At 40.9% G+C, this 20,000-nt stretch overlaps 1 protein-coding gene across 1 annotated transcript in view; it reads right to left on the minus strand.

Moving 5' to 3' along the window:
* The window catches only part of LOC133616355 (ankyrin repeat and MYND domain-containing protein 1-like), a 61,531-nt gene that overhangs the window by 35,103 nt on the left and 6,428 nt on the right, over positions 1-20,000 (minus strand). The window contains exons 3-5 of the mRNA XM_061975510.2: positions 12,874-13,068; positions 506-747; positions 185-401 (exon numbers count right to left, since the gene is read on the minus strand). Coding sequence (XP_061831494.2) covers positions 185-401; positions 506-747; positions 12,874-13,068 — 654 coding nt within the window. The remainder of the gene's footprint in view (positions 1-184; positions 402-505; positions 748-12,873; positions 13,069-20,000) is intronic.

A 20,000-nucleotide genomic window follows, 5' to 3' on the forward strand; every position in this document is an offset into this window, starting at 1 on the left:
TTCATGAATGTTTTTTTTGTGACCAACAAGTATGTCCTCCAATCACTCTGTCACAAAAAAATAAGAAATGATTGGAAACTCAAGACAGCCATGACATGATGTAAACTTTCCACCACGACTGTGAATAAGCATATAGAAGATAGAAAAAAGATAAAAGGTAAGATAAGACAATAAGAAGTTTTACTGTGGCAGCAATAAGTGCGGTGTGACCATGAGAATCTGCCACATCAGGGTGAACAATGCCATCCAGGAGAATCTTGAAAACAGCTTCTCGCTCTCCAGTGGCAGCCTGCTGGATCAACAGTTCGGACGTGACTTCCAAAAACCCCTTATCACCAAAACTGTCCCTTTTTAAGGAGAGAACCGCTGCCACGTCCCAGTCCAAGTTCTCAGCCAGTCGTCTGTGTGCGAAACACACCACGGATATTAGATTTAAATTTTGTTTACAGTCATCTTGAAGAGTCCTTCCACACATTTTGGTATCAACCCTCAAGTTGCATCTGACCTGTGTTTGTGAATTAGAGCCAGCATCCGACTCTTTAAGGGCAGGGAGGAGAGCGGGTCTCTCTTGTAGCCTTGGTAAGGATCATCCTCGGGCTCCCATAGATTGCCGTAAAAATATTTGTCGAACTCTCTTCTTTTCATCGGCGGAAACGGGAGGTGGTCACTGTCCATGGAATAATTCTCAATTCCGGAGGGGACAATGGTATTGTCTTCAAATAACAGCAAATTGTCATCACGGGCTCCCTAGAGAGGATGTAGCAGGTACAGTTGGCAAATTAAAGTTGGAGACAGATTAATCACCTGAAGGTAACACATGTACAGTTAGGTCCAGGACTATTGAGACAAGGTCAGTGTCAGGTTCAAACACTGACGACATCTATTAATAAACAAGACAAGAAGCAAGGAATTAAACAGAGACATAATTACATTTGGCTCAATTGAGGAGAGACGTCTGGACTGTACTCTTTGTACAGTCTCACCTCGTCAGGACTTTCCCTGATTACAACAGCTGTTTATAAAACCTTAGAGGAAAAAATAATTTCAAACATTTATATGCACGCATACCTGCCAACTTTTGAAATCAGAAAAGCCTAGTAGCCAGGGTCCAGGGGCCGCAGGCCTGGTGGAGGGTTCAGGGCTTCGCCCCCCCCCCGACGCAAAATGATTATTAGCATTCAGACAGGTTAAAATGTTGCTAAAACCATCACTTTTCTATCAGTCACAGTGACTTTTCAAAACAAAAATATTACAGCAAAAATCATACGGGTTGATTGACATGTTTATTCTGCAAGCTAACTTCAATAGTTTGAAATTATTTTGACAGTTAATGCCAGTTATCCTGTCAACCTTTCACAAGACTTCAATTTGTTAATTGAAAGTATAAACAGTATAAACACTTTTTACAGTAAACAAATGGTAAAACAGTACTAAACAATTCCATTAAAAAAAAAAATTGGTGTCATTATTAACTTTCTGTCCAAGCTTGTATAATCTACTGCCTTGTTCAATTGTAAAAAATATTCTGTGCCTAAAATTCACATTTCTATCACAATTATCATACTGTAAACATGGTAAGCTAACTTCATTAAAATTAATAGTCCTGTCAATAGCATGGAATTACAATTCAAATGTAGTTTTTTTGTAAGCCTTCCAAAAGAATTCAAAATATGAAAAATGAATGAAAATTAATTGAAGCCATCAGACACTTGAAAAGTGGCACATCACATCTCTAATGTAATCATTTGAACTTTTCAACAGAAATAGCACTGCAAAAATATTAAGGACATACTTCTGTATTTTGGTAGTTATGCTGTCAACATTTAACAAGATTGGACTTGAAAGCATAAATAGTATAAACACTTTTAACAGTATAACAGTACTAAACAATTCCAATAGATAACATTGGTGTCATTACCTTTTTGTGGCTAGAATCCAAATTTATTCTATCAGATTGATCATACTGCAAAAATGATATGGTAACTTTATTGCGCACCAAACACGAAGCAAGGCCAAAGTGCATGCATGGTGCAGGAGAACAAAGGACTTCTTTCATTTAAGGTTTGTGATAAACCATCAAACTCATTCGTTAAAAGGACTCTATAGTAATATAAAGCGAGTTTTTCAGGACATTATCATGCAAGAAAAGTTTATTTTTGGGACCGCGATCACCGCGTAATGATTTTTAAAGGTTGCATTACAAACATTTAACTGTCCCATGTGATCAGCCAGTGCGATTGGAAGTCCATGCTCAATTATTGCCTCCGTAAATAAAACTTCGGCATTTATCACATCCAAAGAATCTGTTTGGGCGACGAAAAACGTTGAAAGCTTTCCACTTGTATCGCTAGCAACGGCATTAGACTTGTGTTTTTTTGTCCCAACGTGGTCTTTTACATCGCTAATTCCTCCGTGTCCGATCGAAAAATCTTGTCTGCACAAGGTGCAATTCGCGTAGTTTTCACCCTTTTTTTTTTTAATTAATGAAAAATCTTATTTTTTATCACTGCAACCGTAACCCGGAATAGGTTGATGAAAACCGTACGAATTACGGGAAAACCGGAGTAGTTGGCAGGTATGATGCACGTACAACACTTACAACTTTTAGCATATCAGTATGTGGAATTAAATGATGGAATGGATTAAGTAAAGAAGTTAAAAATTGTACTGATATGATCCAGTTTAAGAGGTTGTTCAAATTAATAGTGCTTACAGAGTACAAAAAAGAAGAATTATGAGAAATACTTTCAACCTTATTGAAAATAAGATATTCTTCATCTCAGTATGTTAATAATGACTGAATTAATTAATTAATTACATATTACAAAACTGTTGTATACTAATTCATAGATGTTATTTTATTATATACAAAAGTCAGTAAATGATTCTATATATTTGTAAACGCTTTGAAGTGGGAAGGATTAAATAAGCTTTGCTTCTTCCTACTCCTTTTCGAGCATGATGTAAAATGAAATGATATGAAATTGTGTGATGTATTATGATGTAAGTGTGTTCATGTTCGAAATAAACTAAAGAAAGAAAGAAAGAAAAAAAGGGACGGGGGTCATAAACAGCCGTTGCCTTTGGTTACAAAACAGATGAGAGTCTGGTCCTGCTTTCTCTTTGCTTTGTAGTTCTCGGGTCAAAACAAAATCTTTCTGTGGATTACAATACATCACAGAAACAGAACACCTTCATGTTGCTTCCCATCCTACACAGTGGAGCTTTACAAGCCTTCTTCTTGGTAGGATCAAAGACAGCTTTTGTCTTCTCGCCGGGAACTCATGGCAACACAAAGTTGTGTGATAACTTAGATACAATTATTCTGACAAGTCAGTTTTCATAATATTGTTTTTATGTGCCACCACAGTTGAATAACAAACTATTTGTGATTAAAGTGTAAACTTTTACATTTCCATTTACAAGTTTTGATAAAATACAGAATTTACTGTTTACCAAGTACAGCTTTTTTATGCAAGCATGTAGTCGCGATCAAAAGTGTACATCAGTGACGTGCAGTCACTATAGGCGGGGCCTCACCTGCCATCATGGAAAGAAAAAAAATGTAAAAAGAAAATGTTTTTATTAAATTGTTATATGTATCCAGTGATTATACTATAAAGTTATTTTCCATTTAACTTCACCCGTTTTAGATTATTTTTATTTAAAATCGCTGAATTTTCACATTTGCCGTTCAAATACTGAGAAGAGACGGTGCGGTGAACAGCAGCCAGTCGAGGCACGTCACTCAGTGCCTCAACATGGATTGCGCAATGACTCGGCTAACTGCTGGCCTGCTGTGCAGTGAGACCGTATTGCTATATGAACTATATTATACATTTCCATAGTTTAGTTAGCTGAGGTATATAATGTACAGTGTATTTTGTCAACAACTGTATGTGTGTAACGTATTTCTTGTGCTGAGCGATCATAAAACGGCTGCAAAAGACGCACTGGCTGAGGCTCGCCTCCTGCACCCACGCCGTAGAATGCACGGCAACCCCTGACGGGAGTGTTATATCAACTAAAGCCCACACTTAAACTTTCCACGTGCAAGATTGAATCTATTTAAAAAAGTTATTTCATAAGAAGCCAAAAAGTGCAAAAAACAATAATGTTCGTGTTGGAGGAGTTGTGAATGACTGCAGGGCCACAACATTAGGTACACCTGCAGACTGCAGGTGTACCTAATTCACAACTCCTCCAACACGAACATTATTGTTTTTGCACTTTTTAGCTTCTTATTAAATAACTTTTGTAACCTATTTTTATGGGCTTTCCTCTTTGTGATGTTAAGTTCCTGTTATGCGCTGTTATACAGTATATGCCTTGAGCTCTTATTTTGAAGGCGGAAGTGATGACACGTTGGAGTGGAGCGGAGGTTTTTGAAAGAAGGTAAACAAAGTGGTCCTCGTGTAAACTTGAGCCTCCGTGTTTGTTATTTTGTAGTTTCATACAGTATAGGCGACATTTATAAACCCTCGGTTACACTTTTTTAAATAGATTCAATCTTGCACGTGGAAAGTTGAAGTGAGGGCTTTAGTTGATATAACACTCTCGTCAGGGGGTGCAAAATCCAGCACAACAGCGGCTCATGGACTGTTGCTCATGCACTAGAGCGGCGCTAAAGAGCCGCATGCGACTCGAAATCCGCGGGTTGCCGACCCCCTTAAACCATCAGTGACTATATCTTAAATATGTACAGTTAATAGTACATGCTAGTTCTGGGCGATATGGCCTTTTATTAATATCTGGATATTTTTAGGCCATGTCACGATACACCATATACAAACCCCGTTTCCATATGAGTTGGGAAATTGTGTTAGATGTAAATATAAACGGAATACAATGATTTGCAAATCCTTTTCAACCCAAATTCAGTTGAATGCACTACAAAGACAACATATTTGATGTTCAAACTCATAAACTTTATTTTTTTTGCAAATAATAATTAACTTAGAATTTCATGGCTGCAACACGTGCCAAAGTAGTTGGGAAAGGGCATGTTCACCACTGTGTTACATCACCTTTTCTTTTAACAACACTCAATAAACGATTGGGAACTGAGGAAACTAATTGTTGAAGCAATGAAAGTGGAATTCTTTCCCATTCTTGTTTTATGTAGAGCTTCAGTCGTTCAACAGTCTCCGCTGTCGTATTTTACGCTTCATAACCCATCCATCCATCCATTTTCTTCCACTTATCCGAGGTCGGGTCGCGGGGGCAGCAGCCTAAGCAGGGAAGCCCAGACTTCCCTCTCCCCAGCCACTTCGTCCAGCTCTTCCTGTGGGACCCCGAGGCGTTCCCAGGCCAGCCGGGAGACATAGTCTTCCCAACGTGTCCTGGGTCTTCCCCGCGGCCTCCTACCGGTCGGACGTGCCCTAAACACCTCCCTAGGGAGGCGTTTGGGTGGCATCCTGACCAGATGCCCGAACCACCTCATCTGGCTCCTCTCGATGTGGAGGAGCAGCGGCTTTACTTTGAGCTCCCCCCGGATGACAGAGCTTCTCACCCTATCTCTAAGGGAGAGCCCCGCCACTGAGGAAACTCATTTCGGCCGCTTGTACCCGTGATCTTGTCCTTTCGGTCATAATCCAAAGCTCATGACCATAGGTGAGGATGGGAACGTAGATCGACCGGTAAATTGAGAGCTTTGCCTTCCGGCTCAGCTCCTTCTTCACCACAACGGATCGATACAGCGTCCGCATTACTGAAGACGCCGCACCGATCCGCCTGTCGATCTCACCATCCACTCTTCCCTCACTCGTGAACAAGACTCCGAGGTACTTGAACTCCTCCACTTGGGGCAAGATCTCCTCCCCAACCCGGAGATGGCACTCCACCCTTTTCCGGGCGAGAACCATGGACTCGGACTTGGAGGTGCTGATTCTCATCCCAGTCGCTTCACACTCAGCTGCGAACCGATCCAGTGAGAGCTGAAGATTCTGGCCAGATGAAGCCATCAGGACCACATCATCTGCAAAAAGCAGAGACCTAATCCTGCAGCCACCAAACCGGATCCCCTCAACGCCTTGACTGCGCCTAGAAATTCTGTCCATAAAAGTTATGAACAGAATGGGTGACAAAGGGCAGCCTTGGCGGAGTCCAACCCTCACTGGAAACGTGTCCGACTTACTACCGGCAATGCGGACCAAGCTCTGGCACTGATCATACAGGGAGCGGACTGCCACAATCAGACAGTCCGATACTCCATACTCTCTGAGCACTCCCCACAGGACTTCCCGAGGGACACGGTCGAATGCCTTCTCCAAGTCCACAAAACACATGTAGACTGGTTGGGCAAACTCCCATGCACCCTCAAGGACCCTGCCGAGAGTATAGAGCTGGTCCACAGTTCCACGACCAGGACGAAAACCACACTGTTCCTCCTGAATCCGAGGTTCGACTATCCGGCGTAGCCTCCTCTCCAGTACACCTGAATAGACCTTACCGGGAAGGCTGAGGAGTGTGATCCCACGATAGTTGGAACACACCCTCCGGTTCCCCTTCTTAAAGAGAGGAACCACCACCCCGGTCTGCCAATCCAGTGGTACCGCCCCCGATGTCCACGCGATGCTGCAGAGTCTTGTCAACCAAGACAGCCCCACAGCATCCAGAGCCTTAAGGAACTCCGGGCGGATCTCATCTACCCCCGGGGCCTTGCCACCGAGGAGCTTTTTAACTACCTCAGCAACCTCAGCCCCAGAAATAGGAGAGCCCACCACAGACTCCCCAGGCACTGCTTCCTCATAGGAAGACGTGTTGGTGGGATTGAGGAGGTCTTCGAAGTATTCCCTCCACCGATCCACAACATCCGCAGTCGAGGTCAGCAGAACACCATCCTCGCCATACACGGTGTTGATAGTGCACTGCTTCCCCTTCCTGAGGCGGCGGATGGTGGTCCAGAATCGCTTCGAAGCCGTCCGGAAGTCGTTTTCCATGGCCTCACCGAACTCCTCCCATGTCCGAGTTTTTGCCTCTGCGACCGCTGAAGCCGCACACCGCTTGGCCTGTCGGTACCTGTCCGCTGCCTCAGGAGTCCTATGAGCCAAAAGAACCCGATAGGACTCCTTCTTCAGCTTGACGGCATCCCTCACCGCCGGTGTCCACCAACGGGTTCTAGGATTCATTAGCTTCATAATGCGCCACACATTTTTGATGGGAGACAGGTCTAGACTGCAGGCGGGCCAGTCTATTACCCGCACTCTTTTACTATGAAGCCACGTTGATGCGACACGTGTCTTGGCATTGTCTTGCTGAAATAAGCAGGGGCGTCCATGAAAAAGACGGCGCTTAGATGGCAGCATATGTTGTTCCAAAACCTGTATGTACCTTTCAGCATTAATGGTGCCTTCACAGATGTGTAAGTTACCCATGCCTTGGGCACTAACGCACCCCCATACCATCACACATGCTGGCTTTTCAACTTTGCGTCGATAACAGTCTGGATGGTTCGCTTCCCCTTTGGTCCGGATGACACGATGTTTCCAAAAACAATTTGAAATGTGGACTCGTCACACCACAGAACACTTTTCCACTTTGCATGAGTCCATCTTAGATGATCTCGGGCCCAGAGAAGCCGGCGGCGTTTCTGGGTGTTGTTGATAAATGGCTTTCGCTTTGCATAGTAGAGGTTTTAACTTGCACTTACAGATGTAGCGACCAACTGTAGTTAGTGACAGTGGGTTTCTGAAGTGTTCCTGAGCCCATGTGGTGATATCCTTTAGAGATTGATGTCGCTTTTTGATACAGTGCCGTCTGAGGGATGGAAGGTCACGGTCATTCAATGTTGGTTTCCGGCCATGCCGCTTACGTGGAGTGATTTCTCCAGATTCTCTGAACCTTTTGATGATATTATGGACCGTAGATGTTGAAATCCCTAAATTTCTTGCAATTGCACTTTGAGAAACGTTGTTCTTAAACTGTTTGACTATTTGCTCACGCAGTCGCGGACAAAGGGGTGTACCTCGCCCCATCCTTTCTTGTGAATGACTGAGCATTTTTTGGGGAGCTGTTTTTATACCCAATCATGGCACCCACCTGTTCCCAATTAGCCTGCACACCTGTGGGATGTTCCAAATAAGTGTTTGATGAGCATTCCTCAACTTTATCAGTATTTATTGCCACCTTTCCCAACTTCTTTGTCATGTGTTGCTGGCATCAAATTCTAAAGTTAATGATTATTTGCAAAGAAAAAAAAATGTTTATCAGTTTGAACATCAAATATGTTGTCTTTGTAGCATATTCAACTGAATATGGGTTGAAAATTAGTTGCCAATCATTGTATTCCGTTTATATTTACATCTAACACAATTTCCCAACTCATATGGAAACGGGGTTTGTATATCTCCGTATTTTGCCTTGGCCTTGAATGAACACTTGATGCATATAATCACAGCAGTATGATGATTCTATGTGTCTACATTGAAACATTCTTCTTCATACTGCATTAAAATATGCTCCTTTTAAACTTTCATGCAGAGAGGGAAACCACAACTAAAAGTGTATTTATTAAACAGTTATTAAGCAGTGGCACAAACATTCATGTCATTTCCAAAACAGAAAGTGCAAGATTGTCAGAGACATTTTAAAACAAGCTATTAGTGCACTTTTGTGCATGATGTCACTAAGATGACATATCAAAACAACACTCAATTAAAGTGCACTTTTTGTACAGAACGCCACTACAATAGTTTAAAACAAATAAAGTGCACTTTTGTGCATGATGTCACACAAGATATTTTAATAAGTGTCAAATAAAAATGAGCTGCATAACAGGAAATCAAATAGTGTATGTCCTTCACTATGTGGTAGGTTCCTGCGGACGTTATCTCCTTCTGTTGTTGACTATTTGTTTCATACGGTGTTGATGTGGAAATGGTTGCTTGGGCATTTTGTGGGTGTGGCACCGGCCGGAGATGTTGACATGCGGAGTTTCAAGCACTCTTCATTCTCTGGGGCAGGGGTGCTCATTACGTCGATCGCGAGCTACCGGTCGATCGCGGAGGGTGTGTCAGTCGATCACCAAAAAAATAGTCCTAAAAATGAGCGATCATAAATCTTCACTATGACGTCACTTTCGTCACTTGACTGACATTCACGGCACCCGAGGGTCTTCTGAGATGACGCTGGCTGCTGCCAGCTCATTAAAATTACCGACTGGAAGGCGAGAAACACTTTATTTCAACAGACTCTGGCGCCGTACCTGTCGTCAAAACTCCAAAGACCGACTGCACAGTTGCGCTAACAAAATAAGAGTCTCAGAAAGCTGGCGTGCACAAGCTACGGAGTTTGCCGACAATGTATTTCTTGTAAAGTGTCTACAAAGGAGTACGGAAGCTGGACAAATAAGATGCCAAAAACCAACCACTTTCATGTGGTATTGGACAGAAAGGAGGACTTTTTTCTCCTCCATTCGAAAATGCGGACGTTTTTAGCACCACTGTCTGATTCCAATCAATGCAAGTCATCAGAATCAGGTAATACACCAACTTATATTCTTGTCTTCATGAAAGAAAGGAATCTATATGTGTTAAACATGCTTGTATTATCTTTAAACACATTTAACTTATTAATAATATTAACTATATGTATTAAACATGCTTGTATTATCATTAAACACCTTTAACTTGTTAACAATATTAACTATATGTATTAAACATGCTTGTATTATCTTTAAACACCTTTAACTTGTTAACAATATTAACTATATGGGTCAAACATGCTTGTATTATCTTTAAACACCTTTAACTTGTTAACAATATTAACTATATGTGTTAAACATGCTTGTATTATCTTTAAACACCGTTAACTTATTAACAATATTAACTATATGTGTTAAACATGCTTGTATTATCTTTAAACACCTTTAACTTGTTAACAATATTAACTATATGTGTTAAACATGCTTGTATTATCTTTAAACACCTTTAACTTATTAATAATATTAACTATATATGTATTAAACATGCTTGTATTATCATTAAACACCTTTAACTTGTTAACAATATTAACTATATGTATTAAACATGCTTGTATTATCTTTAAACACCTTTAATTTATTAACAATATTAACTATATGTATTAAACATGCTTGTATTATCTTTAAACACCTTTAATTTATTAACAATATTAACTATATGTGTTAAACATGCTTGTATTATCTTTAAACACCTTTAACTTATTAATAATATTAACTATATGTATTAAACATGCTTGTATTATCATTAAACACCTTTAATTTAATAACAATATTAACTATATGTGTTAAACATGCTTGTATTATCTTTAAACACCTTTAATTTATTAACAATATTAACTATATGTGTTAAACATGCTTGTATTATCTTTAAACACCTTTAACTTATTAATAATATTAACTATATGTATCAAACATGCTTGTATTATCATTAAACACCTTTAATTTATTAACAATATTAACTATATGTGTTAAACATGCTTGTATTATCTTTAAACACCTTTAACTTATTAATAATATTAACTATATGTGTTAAACATGCTTGTATTATCTTTAAACACCTTTAACTTGTTAACAATATTAACTATATGGGTCAAACATGCTTGTATTATCTTCAAACACCTTTAACTTGTTAACAATATTAACTATATGTGTTAAACATGCTTGTATTATCTTTAAACACCTTTAACTTATTAATAATATTAACTATATGTATTAAACATGCTTGTATTATCATTAAACACCTTTAACTTGTTAACAATATTAACTATATGTATTAAACATGCTTGTATTATCTTTAAACACCTTTAATTTATTAACAATATTAACTATATGTATTAAACATGCTTGTATTATCATTAAACACCTTTAACTTGTTAACAATATTAACTATATGTATTAAACATGCTTGTATTATCTTTAAACACCTTTAATTTATTAACAATATTAACTATATGTATTAAACATGCTTGTATTATCTTTAAACACCTTTAACTTGTTAACAATATTAACTATATGTGTTAAACATGCTTGTATTATCTTGAAACACCTTTAACTTATTAACAATATTAACTATATGTGTTAAACATGCTTGTATTATCTTTAAACACCTTTAACTTATTAATAATATTAACTATATGTATTAAACATGCTTGTATTATCATTAAACACCTTTAACTTGTTAATAATATTAACTATATGTATTAAACATGCTTGTATTATCATTAAACACCTTTAACTTGTTAATAATATTAACTATATGTATTAAACATACTTGTATTATCATTAAACACCTTTAACTTGTTAACAATATTAACTATATGGGTCAAACATGCTTGTATTATCTTCAAACACCTTTAACTTGTTAACAATATTAACTATATGTGTTAAACATGCTTGTATTATCTTTAAACACCTTTAACTTATTAATAATATTAACTATATGTATTAAACATGCTTGTATTATCATTAAACACCTTTAACTTGTTAACAATATTAACTATATGTATTAAACATGCTTGTATTATCTTTAAACACCTTTAATTTATTAACAATATTAACTATATGTATTAAACATGCTTGTATTATCTTTAAACACCTTTAACTTGTTAACAATATTAACTATATGGGTCAAACATGCTTGTATTATCTTTAAACACCTTTAACTTGTTAACAATATTAACTATATGTGTTAAACATGCTTGTATTATCTTTAAACACCGTTAACTTATTAACAATATTAACTATATGTATTAAACATGCTTGTATTATCATTAAACACCTTTAACTTGTTAACAATATTAACTATATGTATTAAACATGCTTGTATTATCTTTAAACACCTTTAATTTATTAATAATATTAACTATATGTATTAAACATGCTTGTATTATCATTAAACACCTTTAACTTGTTAACAATATTAACTATATGTGTTAAACATGCTTGTATTATCTTTAAACACCTTTAACTTATTAATAATATTAACTATATGTGTTAAACATGCTTGTATTATCTTTAAACACCTTTAATTTATTAACAATATTAACTATATGTGTTAAACATGCTTGCATTATCTTTAAACACCTTTAACTTGTTAACAATATTAACTATATGTATTAAACATGCTTGTATTATCATTAAACACCTTTAACTTGTTAACAATATTAACTATATGTGTTAAACATGCTTGTATTATCTTTAAACACCTTTAACTTATTGATAATATTAACTATATGTATTAAACATGCTTGTATTATCTTTAAACACCTTTAACTTATTAACAATATTAACTATATGTGTTAAACATGCTTGTATTATCTTTAAACACCTTTAACTTGTTAATAATATTAACTATATGTATTAAACATGCTTGTATTATCATTAAACACCTTTAACTTGTTAACAATATTAACTATATGTATTAAACATGCTTGTATTATCTTTAAACACCTTTAACTTATTAACAATATTAACTATATGTGTTAAACATGCTTGCATTATCATTAAACACCTTTAACTTATAAACAAAAACATATATTTCATAAATAAGTAAATATAAATTATATATATGAATGAGGTAGATCCCCACGACTTGATCAATTGAAAAGTAGCTCGCCTGCAGAAAAAGTGTGAGCACCCCTGCTCTAGCGGGTGACAAATTAGTCGTGCTGCTACTTTTTGTACGCTTTTGCCGCACACTTGACATATTACGGTCTGTTCAACATCTTCCCGCTTGAAGCCAAACCACCGCCAGACGATGGACCCCCTGCTGTTTTTCTTGGGAATTAATTCTTCCTTCATTGGTTACCAGATTGGCACCTTCTTTCTCTCGTATTACCACGCCCAGCCCGAGTACATGCTTCTTGTATACTTAGAAGGAGTTAATAATTTACCTGATTGAGAGAAGGTGAGGCAGTGGTTTCGTCCAAGTATACCGCATATTCAGGGATGTTTTTCAAGCTGAAGCTGTCTTCTACTGTGTTACAGAGTTGTATCAGATGTTTTCCATGCCAAATTCCCACATCTTGACGCCCCGAGGACTCCTTAAGCACACCTGGGCCAAACCTCTGGTCGGAATGGTACAAACCCTGAGAAAACAAAAAGGTATAGCAGTTTTTATTGCCAATGAGTGTCATAAATAGAGTCGCCACCTTACTTTGATGGAATTGTCCTCACCCCTACCAGCCAAAGATTTGTATACTATTTCACTCAAACCTGACTCTAATCGGATGCATTAATGCAAATACATGGGAAACAAAGTGTTGTATAATTTATATTTTAGTGCAAAATAACAAAATGAAGAGAATAAAATGACTTCTTTAGGCTTTTTACAATTAGGGGTCGCCACAGCGAGAAAAATGGTGTGACGAATCGGCTTGTAACGTTTACCCTTCCTGACGCAAACCTGGCAGGTGCCATGTTATACCACCAAGCAGGGCCACCCCTGGCTAAATTGGGGCCCTAATAAGCCATACTTGCCAACCTTGAGACCTCCGATTTCGGGAGGTGGGGGGTGGGGGGCGTGGTCGGGGATGGGGAGCGGCGTGGTTGGGGGCGTGGTTAAGAGGGGAGGAGTATATTGACAGCTAGAATTCACCAAGTCAAGTATTTAATACACACACACACACATATATATATATATATATATATATATATATATATATATATATATATATATATATATATATATATATATATATATATATATATATATATATATATATACATACATACATCCTGATTGGAGCTGTGGCCGCAAGGTAGTTGGTGCTTGTCGTGGCGGTAATCCTAGAACCCGTTGGTGGACACCGGCGGTGAGGGATGCTGTCAAGCTGAAGAAGGAGTCCTATCGGGTTCTTTTGGCTCATAGGACTCCCGAGGCAGCGGACAGATACCGACAGGCCAAGCGGTGTGCGGCTTCAGCGGTCGCAGAGGCAAAAACTCGGACATGGGAGGAGTTCGGTGAGGCCATGGAAAACGACTTCCGGACGGCTTCGAAGCAATTCTGGACCACCATCCGCCGCCTCAGGAAGGGGAAGCAGTGCACTATCAACACCGTGTATGGCGAGGATGGTGTTCTGCTGACCTCGACTGCGGATGTTGTGGATCGGTGGAGGGAATACTTCGAAGACCTCCTCAATCCCACCAACACGTCTTCCTATAAGGAAGCAGTGCCTGGGGAGTCTGTGGTGGGCTCTCCTATTTCTGGGGCTGAGGTTGCTGAGGTAGTTAAAAAGCTCCTCGGTGGCAAGGCCCCGGGGGTAGATAAGATCCGCCCGGAGTTCCTTAAGGCTCTGGATGCTGTGGGGCTGTCTTGGTTGACAAGACTCTGCAGCATCGCGTGGACATCGGGGGCGGTACCACTGGATTGGCAGACCGGGGTGGTGGTTCCTCTCTTTAAGAAGGGGAATAGGAGGGTGTGTTCTAACTATCGTGGGATCACACTCCTCAGCCTTCCCGGTAAGGTCTATTCAGGTGTACTGGAGAGGAGGCTACGCCGGATAGTCGAACCTCGGATTCAGGAGGAACAGTGTGGTTTTCGTCCTGGTCGTGGAACTGTGGACCAGCTCTATACTCTCGGCAGGGTCCTTGAGGGTGCATGGGAGTTTGCCCAACCAGTCTACATGTGTTTTGTGGACTTGGAGAAGGCATTCGACCGTGTCCCTCGGGAAGTCCTGTGGGGAGTGCTCAGAGAGTATGGGGTATCGGACTGTCTGATTGTGGCAGTCCGCTCCCTGTATGATAAGTGCCAGAGCTTGGTCCGCATTGCCGGTAGTAAGTCGGACACGTTTCCAGTGAGGGTTGGACTCCGCCAAGGTTGCCCTTTGTCACCCATTCTGTTCATAACTTTTATGGACAGAATTTCTAGGCGCAGTCAAGGCGTTGAGGGGATCTGGTTTGGTGGCTGCAGGATTAGGTCTCTGCTTTTTGCAGATGATGTGGTCCTGATGGCTTCATCTGGCCAGGATCTTCAGCTCTCACTGGATCGGTTCGCAGCTGAGTGTGAAGCGACTGGGATGAGAATCAGCACCTCCAAGTCCGAGTCCATGGTTCTCGCCCGGAAAAGGGTGGAGTGCCATCTTCGGGTTGGGAGGAGATCTTGCCCCAAGTGGAGGAGTTCAAGTACCTCGGAGTCTTGTTCACGAGTGAGGGAAGAGTGGATCGTGAGATCGACAGGCGGATCGGTGCGGTGTCTTCAGTAATGCGGACGCTGTATCGGTCCGTTGTGGTGAAGAAGGAGCTGAGCCGGAAGGCAAAGCTCTCAATTTACCGGTCGATCTACGTTCCCATCCTCACCTATGGTCATGAGCTTTGGGTTATGACCGAAAGGACAAGATCACGGGTACAAGCGGCCCAAATGAGTTTCCTCCGCCGGGTGGCGGGGCTCTCCCTTAGAGATAGGGTGAGAAGCTCTGCCATCCGGGAGGAGCTCAAAGTAAAGCCGCTGCTCCTCCACATGGAGAGGAGCCAGATGAGGTGGTTCGGGCATCTGGTCAGGATGCCACCCGAACGCCTCCCTAGGGAGGTGTTTAGGGCACGTCCGACCGGTAGGAGGCCGCGGGGAAGACCCAGGACACGTTGGGAAGACTATGTCTCCCGGCTGGCCTGGGAACGCCTCGGGGTCCCCCGGGAGGAGCTGGATGAAGTGGCTGGGGAGAGGGAAGTCTGGGCTTCCCTGCTTAGGCTGCTGCCCCCGCGACCCGACCTCGGATAAGCGGAAGAAGATGGATGGATGGATAAACAAGCAATAATTTTAATAATTAAATATGGTCATTTTAAATGAATTATTATGATAATTTAAAATTAATTATTTCAAATATGTTTATTTTAATGTATAATTCTATGGTTGGATGTAATAAGGAGTCAGAAAAAATACAAATAAAAATACAATTAATTTTGATGTTTTTAGCAAAATATAGTAAAAATGTATTTAGTTATTTAAAAAAAAAATATATATATATATTTATTTTTAGGTAAGATAAACATAATAATACAATTTATCTCTAGTCTGGATGATTTAGTTCTTGTCACCCTGTTGTCCTCCCGTCTTGAAAAAAAGGCTGTCCTCACTCAGGTCCTCATGGAGCTGGAGGGGGCGTGGCCTCTAGCTCCGGCTGAAAATCGGGAGATTTTCGGGAGAATATTTGTCCCGGGAGGTTTTTCGGGAGAGGCGCTGAATTTCGGGAGTCTCCCGGAAAATTCGGGAGGGTTGGCAAGTATGTAATAAACCCCCACCACACCTGCCGGTTACATTTTTTTTTATTCATGTAAAAAAAAATGTCTTATATATTTTTCAAATCCAACTTTACATTTGATACATGTTTTGTACTAAAATATGAATTTATGGGCATTAAATAACTCAATAATGTATTTGAAAAACATTTAAAAATAACACATATTGTCATACTTAGTCCTAACACAGCGCACCACAGTGTATGGGGAAATTTGTCATGTTCTGTTAGATTTGGACTCTTTTAGTTCCTGTTTGACACCTGAGTTTGTTTTAGTTACCATGGCTACTTATGATTTTCACCTGCCTCTGGTGTTCGGGACACGCACCTGCTTCTAATCAGAGTACTATTTAAGCCTGCCTTTGCCAGTCAGTCGTCCTGGCGTCATTAGTTGTTTGCCTCATGCCTGGACTACGTATGTCTTAGTTGTTCCATGCCACGGTTTCGTATCGGTTTCATGCCACAGTTTCGTGTTTGTTCTATGCCATAGTTAATGCTATTGGTTTCATGCCACAGTTTCGTGTTTGTTCTATGCCATAGTTAATGCTATTGGTTTCATGCCACAGTTTAGTGTTTGTTCTATGCCATAGTTAATGCTATTGGTTTCATGCCAAAGTTTAGTGTTTGTTCTATGCCATAGTTAATGCTATTGGTTTCATGCCACAGTTTCGTGTTTGTTCTATGCCATAGTTAATGCTATTGGTTTCATGCCACAGTTTCGTGTTTGTTCTATGCCATAGTTAATGCTATTGGTTTCATGCCACAGTTTCGTGTTTGTTCTATGCCATAGTTAATGCTATTGGTTTCATGCCACAGTTTCGTCTTTGTTCTATGCCATAGTTAATGCTATTGGTTTCATGCCACAGTTTCGTGTTTGTTCTATGCCATAGTTAATGCTATTGGTTTCATGCCACAGTTTCGTGTTTGCTCTATGCCATAGTTAATGCTATTGGTTTCATGCCACAGTTTCGTGTTTGTGTCATGTAATGCCATAGTTTATGCTAAGTGTTTACCTCATGCCTTGTTATAAGTCGTGTTTGTTTCATGCCACAGTTTCGTGTTTGTTCCACGCCATAGTTTATGCAGTTTGTTTCATGCCACAGTTTCGTGTTTGTTCTATGCCATAGTTAATGCTATTGGTTTCATGCCACAGTTTCGTGTTTGTGTCATGCCATAGTTAATGCTATTGGTTTCATGCCACAGTTTCGTGTTTGTTCTATGCCATAGTTAATGCTATTGGTTTCATGCCACAGTTTCGTGTTTGTTCTATGCCATAGTTAATGCTATTGGTTTCATGCCACAGTTTCGTGTTTGTTCTATGCCATAGTTAATGCTATTGGTTTCATGCCACAGTTTCGTGTTTGTTCTATGCCATAGTTAATGCTAATGGTTTCATGCCACAGTTTCGTGTTTGTGTCATGCAATGCCATAGTTTATGCTAAGTGTTTACCTCATGCCTTGTTATAAGTCGTGTTTGTTTCATGCCACGGTCTCGTGTTTGTTACACGCCATAGTTTATGCTGTTTGTTTCATGCTACAGTTTCGTGTTTGTTCCACGCCATAGTTTATGCTGTTTGTTTCATGCCACAGTTTCGTGTTTGTTCCACGCCATAGTTTATGCTGTTTGTTTCATGCCACAGTTTCGTGAGGCTCTATAGTTTCATGTCCTAAGTTTTTGCCTAAGCTTCCGCATGCGATAGGCACGCTTGCCTTCGGGTTGTTTTCTGTTTTGTACCTCGTTGATTGTTTCTTCAAATTAAATCATGTTCCTACCTGCAAGTCCTGTCCGGAGTCGTCCGTTTGCCTTCCTGGGAGAACGACCTCGCAGTAAGCCAAAACCACGTCTTGACAAAATTGGCCATTATATTTTTTTACCAGTGATGGAGCAGGAAGAGGCTCGGGATAAATTTGCAGTAAAATATTATATGGAGCACCCTGTCACGGGGACGGCGTGGCGCAGGTTGGGAGAGTGGCCGTGCCAGCAACCTGAGGGTTCCTGGTTCAATCCCCACCTTCTACCAACTTTGTCACGTTCGTTGTGTCCTTGAGCAAGACAATTCACCCTTGCTCCTGATGAGTCGTGGTTAGGGCCTTGCATGGCCATCAGTGTGTGAATGTGTGTGTGTGTGAATGGGTGAATGTGGAAATAGTGTCAAAGCGCTTTGAGTACCTCGAAGGTAGAAAAGCGCTATACAAGTATAACCCATTTACCATTTACCATTTACCATTCATTAATTGACATCTTACATGCGCTTTTTCTTGCAAAACGGGGCCCCCCAGAACGTGATCTGCATACAGGGAGTGGCTGCCCTGCTTGTCAAATTCTTATTTATTCTCATATTGGTGACTAGGAAATAAAGGGGTGTGAATAAGTTTGCCATCAATGTGATATAAACCGTGCCTTGTCATTCAATGATTCCAAAGACAATTTACTAACTATTAGTGGTTTTCAAGGTAATACCCGACAAAACGCGTCCATTTTAAGTTCAATGTGGGACGAGTACATTTGTCTCTAAATACTGTTTTTCAAAGCACTGTTGGCAACCCATACTTATTAGCAGTGCTGCTACTTTTTGTAGCAACGCTTTTGCCGCGTACTTGACATATTACGGTTGTCTGTTCAACATCTTCCCGCTTGAAGCCAAACCACCGCCAAACACACTTGCCAACCCTCCCCATTTTCCCGGGAAAGTCCCGAATTTCAGTGCCCCTCCCGAAAATCTCCCGGGGCAACCATTCTCACGAATTTCTCCCGATTTCCACCCGGACAACAATATTGCTACACCATCCTTCACTGGGCGCCGTTTCCGGCCGGACAATAATAACAACGGTTACACCTCGAAGTCAAGCGCGGCAATCAGAACAGATGAAGAAGAAGACGAAGCAGAAGAAGAGACATGGCGTCGACGAGTAAGAAGAAGAAGTACGCTTGCAAGTTCCAAAATGATTGGAAAAAAATATTTCAGTTCATCCAGGACAGCTCGAAGGGGAAGGGGTATGCTGCCTGCACGTTTTGTAGATCAGACTTCTCCATTGAACACGGTGGCCGAACGGATATACTCATTCATGAACGGTCAGAGAAGCATATATATATATATATATATATATATATATATATATTAGAGATGCGCGGATAGGCAATTATTTCATCCGCAACCGCATCAGAAAGTCGTCAACCATCCGCCATCCACCCGACCTAACATTTAATCAGAACCGCATCCGCCCGCACCCGCCCGTTGTTATATATCTAATATAGATGATGCAAGGCATTAGTGAGGTTATAAAGCTTTTGCCTGTTAAAGAAAGGAGACTGATCCAATGCAGCACAGACATTCGCGTGCCACGCTGTCACGGCCCAGACGCACACCAGTGCGCAATCATATGGGAGCCGCGCTGAGCGCACCTCCAAGCGCGTCTCGCTGCCGGCGACGGCCGGGTATGGGCCCGACGCTCCAGCGCCATCCATTTTCAGGGCTAGTTGATTCGGCAGGTGGGTTGTTACACACTCCTTAGCGGGTTCCGACTTCCATGGCCACCGTCCTGCTGTCTATATCAACCAGGGTGAGCCCCACCCCTTTCGTGAGCGCACTGCGCGCGGAGTGACCCCTGTTACGCGCCCCCGACAACGGGGGTGGCGGGCAGGTAAGCTGCGCGGGCGGAGCGCGCGGAGTGACTCCTGTTACGAGCCCCCGGCCACGGGGGTGGCGGGCAGGTAAGCTGCTTACCTGCTGCGCGTGACGCCGGCCGCGGCGAAGGCGGACGAGGCGGGGTGTCGGTGCGGTGGGCAC

This window comes from Nerophis lumbriciformis, linkage group LG14, assembly GCF_033978685.3.
Source record: "Nerophis lumbriciformis linkage group LG14, RoL_Nlum_v2.1, whole genome shotgun sequence".
NCBI classification, from domain to species: Eukaryota; Metazoa; Chordata; class Actinopteri; order Syngnathiformes; family Syngnathidae; genus Nerophis; species Nerophis lumbriciformis.